Here is a 6,789-nt window from a genome sequence, read left to right as displayed (position 1 = left end):
GGGAGGTCGTCCGCGCCTCACATACTGAGCTCTTCCACACCATTCGGCTGTTGCTCGCTGCCGTTTGCGGCGAACCCTGGACAGAGCAAGTCAACGGCGGCGGTGCTCTCTGTTCACCACTTCTTCTTCGGTGGAGGTGAGGCAGACGGGTGGGAGGGCCGGTGTGGAATCCATGGCCAAGCTCTGATTTGTGCGTGCGGAGGGGCTGTCCTGGTTGTCCGATGTGTGAATTAGGAAGAGGGAGCGATAGCCAGAGAAGGTGAGGAGGCTGGGAAGGAGGACAGTGTGGATGGAGGCTTGCCGAGCTGTGCCCCGCCGGAGCAGGACAAGCGGAAGTCAGACTACCTGCCACGCCGCCGCTTATGTCGCTCGCCTGCGAGGTACTTGTCTCCCCGCTCCTCTTCTCAGGGTGCGGGGCGGCGAGCAAAAACGCTAGGAGGTAGACGGCGGTGTCCCGCATTGCTAGAGGCGAGGAAGGAGCGGGCGGAGCCGCCGACGGTATTAGTTTGTCCCGTGCGAGGGTTTCAGCCGAGCGACTGATACATGGGAGAAGAGGACCCAAGCGAATACCTGGAGATGTCGAGCTCTTTAGCTAGACATTCGAGATGGGGCCACACAGGCAAAAAATATTGGACTGAATATTCGCCCTGAATGCACATGCCGAATACCTAGACCATCCAAACGCCCTCAATTCTGGAATTCGGGCCTCAATCCATCTAAATATCCAATACCTAGCCCAAAATCAAACATCCAAACGATCCTTATGTATTTAAAAAATAAAGAAATACCTACTTATGGATGTTCTCTTGCAGCTAAACTTAAAGAAAAAAAAATATCATTGTTCGATACAACATTTTTGAATTTTAATCTTTTTATGCGTATATATTTTAAGTACGAACTCAAGTATTCTTCAAAATTTGTATATTAAAAAGACTAGTTCAAAACATCCATATATGAGACAGAGGTTAGCATAATAGAAACTTAAGTATTTTTGGTAGAATCTATTGAACAAGTTAATTGCAAGGTTTTATCTAACATATTGACTATTTAAACTATGATTTTCCTAATTTGATTTGATGTTGTAATTCGATTGGACTTGCTGATTTGGCTTTTGAAATTTCTAGCGTACTTCCTCTTTCCATAAAAGAGTGTACTTTTGGATTTTCAAGGCATATTAAGGATTTTGCATTGGGAATTATTATCCACCATCTCTAACCTCTTCAATTTCTCCTTATCCAATGAGCTAAGTGCCTATAGAAAACAAGTAGACTATGTGCAAATGTTATTGGTCTTGATTCCTATGTGATTAGAGAGAAGCATTTCTTTCCTACTTTAAAGTTCATTGAAAAGAGACAGGTACACTTTTTTATGTATAAATTTTGAAATTAAACGTCCACCAATTAGAGGATGGAGGAGTAATTAGGAATTTTGCAAATTAACTAGAAATTTAGACAATGTTTGGAGCTTATGAATAACATAAGCTCTTACTATGTAAATATTTTTTTAATTTGAGGCTATCTTTTTTTCGTTATATCAAATTGGGTCATCTTTTAGCTTTATGATGGATTTGATAATTTGTAATTGAAAGAGCCCATATAAAGTGAAGGGTTGGAGCTCAACCCATATGGTGATGTGGCACATAATAGATGGCACATAAGATGTGAGCCTAGCACACTTGACACTTGGTTAGGGAAGTGGATGTACGACCCAGCCACCTAGGTTCAAGTCTCCAGCGACGCGAATTTGGGTTCTTATTATTTAAAAACAAAATCACTGTAGGGGCTTCCCCTACCATATTCCTTTCAAAAAAAAAAACGCTCACATAAAGTACAAATTTTTGTGTGCCCTAATAAAGAGTTTTACATTTTGTCTTACATCACCTTTTCTTGCGAGGACTTTGACAAAACATTGACAATGTGCAATCTACTCAACTTTTAAATCACATCACCTAAGATATTTGGTTGAAGTGGAATCTACTCAAAAGTTCATACTGTCTTTAATAAAATAACCTATATTTGAAGCTATCTAACAAATCATAGCAAGAATTTCATTAATTATATGGAAATTCATTTTGGCTCATTGGTGTAGATGCACTCGCTGCCGGACAAACATATCTCAAAATGTATATTTTTTTTTGGAAAATATTGGGTTTTACCTGCAAACATTTTATGCTTGCACACGAAGTTTTGCAAAAAAAATTATATTTTTGTGGCCTATGCAAAGAAAAACAATTTCCAATGCTCCAAAATAGCTTTCCACGAGACATTTTTTGTCGTATTTACATGGGCAAGCAAAATGTTTTTTCATGCAAAACTTTTGTGAGCTAAGATACACTAAGGAATTACACCTATGAACAAAAACACCGTGTCCTTATTTATATACAATTTTACTTATAAAATGATTTTTTGTTAGTTTATCATTTTGTTGTAGATACTTGGTTGAAGTGAAATCTACTCAAATATTTCTTATTGTCTTGCATAAAATAGCTTATATATGAAGCCATCTAAGAGACTCTACCAAAAAGTTAATTTTTTATAGACAATTTATCTTTTGTAAATGATTGTATTTATGTGTGAGCTTATGTTTTTGTTGTAGATATTGCTTGGACACATTTGTGGCTTTGAACATTTGTCTATTGTCTTCGTGTTAAAATAAATTAAGGTTATCACCTAGTTTATTCTCATCAAGATGAGAAACAATGGTGGCCATGGCTTTTGTCCAAGAATGCGAAAGCCCTCCATGAAGAAGCAACCAAGTGAACTCATGAAAAAGTGTCGCAAACAGTTAAACAAAACTCGACAATATTATAGGGTATCGATGCCAAGGACATATAACAATGGTGGTAGGCAAGGTGATGATCATCTTTCCAAAAGAAAGACTAGTCATGTTATGTCAGTGCCTCACACAAATAACTTGACTTGTTCCTCTACACCAAGCAATGGAATTAAATCTTCACATGAGAATATCGGCAAATCTATGCCCTCTTCCTCACGGATTGCCCGGAAGAATAGTGAGATTTCTAGGCACTATTCCTTAGAGCCAAACAATGGTGTGGTTTCTTTTGGGAGAACTGCGAAGTCTTCTTCAAGTCCGAACAATGGGATTGTTCATTTGCAAAATGATGTAGAGAAATCTACGCCATCTTCCTCAAGGCCAAAGAACCACGGGTATTCTCCGAAAAAGAATACAAATGGTGGTGCCATTCCATTCAAGAATATTGAGAAGCCTAGGACCACTTCCTCAAGGCTAAACAATAGCAACGAAGCCTCTCCGTTAGAGAATATCGAGATGCCTAGCTCTTCTTCCTCAAAGATGAACAATCACATGGTTTCTCTTCCAATGAAAATTAAGAAGCCAAACAATGGCATGCTTTCTTTGGGGAGGAACAACGAGTCGTTGAAGTCTCGGCCCTCTCGTCTTAGGGATGGAATTTCCTCGGTGTTGAAGGATGACTCAAGTTCTAGGTTAGGTATTTCAAATGTATTGCACCCATCATCCATGTTACGCAAATCGAGGATTACATCACGAATTGTGAATGATGAAGTTCAAAAAGAAGATATCCCGATGGTGATAGAAACTTCGAATCCTAGCTTAAAGTCTAAGGGTAGCCAAGCCAACACGGCAATCCGTCGTGTTTCCTTACTTGGTAAGAACCTCTCAAGTTGCCAAATGGTCGAGGTACCATGCATGGTTAGCAACCAGGAGGAACATGCGAAATCAATGGGAAAGAACATTCAACTTGATACTAAAAGGCTGAGCATTGGCCTTTCGGAGGATGGAGGAACTGATGAAGACAAGATTAAGAGAACGTGGATGGAGGAGAAGCTCGAGACACATGAGGACGGTGAAGATAGTGAAGTTGAGATTCGAAGGTCGAAGAACATAAGGAAATTTATAACAAATGGAGATGACGAGGATGATGACAATGCTCAAAATCTTATATGTGCTGAAAAAGGTACCGCTGGATTTACCGAAGCAATGGACTCCTCCATTCAACTTAAAGATCAAAGCATTAGGCTTGTAGAAGATGGTGGAGACATTAGTGGAAACTCGAGGAAAAGGACAGAACAATTGCCGGAAGAGAACCCTAAGACACATGAAGACAATGATAGTGAAGAACCTGCTAGCTGTAGGCCAAAAAAAAGTAGAAGAAAACTTATTCTCATTGACTACGAAGACGACGAGGATGGTGATCAAAATCGGGCAGGTGTTGAGATTGGTACTGCTAGATTGACAAAAGAAACGGTTGTTGTGAAGGAATGTTCTACCGAAGTCTCTAGTCCATTTCTGTCTGCATCTTTAATGCTGCAACAGTATGGTTCCCTGCCCATAGATGAACACGTTTGGAGGTAAAACATATGTTTTCTTTTCCAATGCCAAGTGCCATCGATACTTAACCTGTATGCTAATTTTATGTTTGTTTATTCAACAGCGGAACCATTAATATAAGCAGCAACAAAAATATTTCATTGGCTGCACATTTGTCAACCAAATGCTGTGAGGAGGCGTGGAACCTGGCAGAATCCTTGCAGCAAGAGATTGTAGTAACTAAGCTTCCTAGGTTGGAGGCTTGGCCTAAGAGCTTTGAGGCATCAAGGCCCACTGATGACAACATTGCTTTGTATTTCTTGCCCTGCAAAATGAGGTACCTTGCTTACTGTCTAAGATCAATTTGCATCACCTCTACCTATTTCACCATATAGAATCAAATAGTTCTGACTTTTGTCCTTAGGCAAGATGCAGACCTGGATCAACTAGTTAAGGAACTTGTGGAGAATGATATGATCTTACAAGCTGTTATTGCCGAAGCTGAGATGCTCATATTTCCTTCTATTCTACTGCCTGAGCAACACAAAAGTATGTATTCTATTATTATCTAAAAATATATTTGTCCCAGAAATGTCCTGTTCCTGATTTCTAGCAGCATTTGTATTCTAGTGTAGCTATACTAATCATCCTTAAGAAATAATATAATTTTTCATCAACCAGTATGACTTACTTTCACTACATTGTAATATTTGAGCATTTGTATTCTAGTGTAGCTATACTAATCATCCTTAAGAAATAATATAATTTTTCATCTACCGGCATGACTGACTTTCACTACATTGTAATATTTGGCTCATCTGTTAAGTGATTTACCATGCTCTCTTCTTCTATTGCAGCCTTCCAAGGGAAACCATACCTGTGGGCGGTGTTCAAGCGCAGAAAAAGTAAGGTTGCCACAGTGGAAGCGCAACATGGGAGAAGACACTGTGCACAGGAGATTGGAGAACAGCTTGCTTCACATTGCAGTGTGAGCAAAGAAGTTCACCATCTTACTGGGTTAAACATGGACGGTGGACTTGAAGCTCCAGAAGAATCGGAGGTGCAAGGTATGGAGCAGGAACAGAATCCCTCTTTGGCTAGAGCCAACACCCAGAGTCCTGCTACTAGAGATCCAACTATGGATGCTACAACGTCTGCAAACCATGGACATACCCACTCGAGCTTGGCTGTTTCTACAGGAGCAATATTTGGTTTTGTGGTTCAGCAGGGTCCAAGAATCGAGCAATTCATCCAAGAGTTGCAACGTGAAGGCGCTGTAGTCGTTGCAATGCGTGGGGAGATGATAGGGTCAGGTCTTGGCCCGGCAGCAGCAAGTGGTAGAGAGGCGGACAAGATGCCACAACCGAGCTCGTCATGAACGTGTCGCCATGGTGTAAAGGTGATCTTGGCCTTCAGCTGTTCTCGGCGAAGTCTTCAGTTCTGCTGGACGTTTTGTAACAGGCAAAGAAGTTGAGTTGGTCCTCAAGCTTGGTCGACCTTTGCGTGCACCACCTTTGCAAAGAAGTTCAGGCTTTTGCTTTCCTGGTAGTGTTGTGGTCAGTACTGTATCCCTAGTTCTTTTCTACTAGTTTAGTAGAGGTCAAATGTTTCCCTGGCTATGCGTTGCACTAGTTAAAATTTGCCTGAAATCCATGCACATATTCCCACGCTAGCACTCTAGCTTGTTTTTTGTTGCTTTTCGTTCAACGGTATTACTTTGCGTATCATGGTTGTTAGAGATATATTATGTGTGCATGTATTTGGTAGTTTAGAATTTGCAATCCGTCTCCTACCTTATCTATAGGAGAGCTATCTTAGGGCGTGTTTGATAGGCTGCATCTATTTTCTGCACCACTGGTGTCGAGGGTACTTCTCGGCAATGCCTTCCGTTTGAGGCTTAGGGTAGATGGAATCCTGTAGGCTGACACGAGACATCGGTTATCAAACAAGCGGGGAGAGCGATTTACCCAGGTTGGAGGTTGTCGATGAGCTAAAAACCTTACATCATGCCTGTCTGATCTTGATTATGAAAATATTGGGTTACAATGGGGTGCCGAAGGTTTCGGCTATGATTTTGTCGAGAGACTAAGTTCTGCGATGACCTAGCTCTAGACTTGTGGTGGCTATGATTACTATGATTGCGTGTGTCCCTCGGCAGTCACTCTCTTGGCCCTTATATTGGGAGCCAGGTCTCGAGAGATCTGTCCGGGTACGACTAGGTTACAAAGAGTCCTAGGTCTAAACTTTTCTTATATTCTTCGTCTTCTTGTCTTGTTCTTCAAAAATTCTTCTTAGGAACCGACGTAGCGGCCCACCTGGCCATCGAGTACCTTCATGGACCCCTGGTTGGGCCGCAAGAGGTAGTGCAACATTAGTTACCCGAAGGGTAATGCCCACATCAGTAGCCCCCGAGACTGGCCGAAGATACTTCGGGCAGGGACTAAAAGCATGTCTTCTGTCGCCCCCGAGTCTAGGTACGGA

At 41.4% G+C, this 6,789-nt stretch overlaps 1 protein-coding gene across 1 annotated transcript; it reads left to right on the top strand.

The window, feature by feature from the left end:
• Positions 1-213: 213 nt before the first annotated feature.
• On the top strand, positions 214-5,979 carry LOC124693025. The gene is made up of 4 exons (XM_047226470.1): positions 214-4,349; positions 4,433-4,645; positions 4,733-4,857; positions 5,166-5,979. Exons 1-4 carry the CDS (start codon positions 2,689-2,691, stop codon positions 5,684-5,686), a joined length of 2,520 nt encoding a protein of 839 aa, XP_047082426.1. The 5' UTR covers positions 214-2,688; the 3' UTR covers positions 5,687-5,979.
• The last annotated feature ends 810 nt before the right edge of the window (positions 5,980-6,789 follow it).

The sequence above is a fragment of the Lolium rigidum genome, chromosome 1 (genome assembly GCF_022539505.1).
Source record: "Lolium rigidum isolate FL_2022 chromosome 1, APGP_CSIRO_Lrig_0.1, whole genome shotgun sequence".
NCBI classification, from domain to species: Eukaryota; Viridiplantae; Streptophyta; class Magnoliopsida; order Poales; family Poaceae; genus Lolium; species Lolium rigidum.
This window is presented reverse-complemented; position numbering and strand designations above follow the sequence as displayed.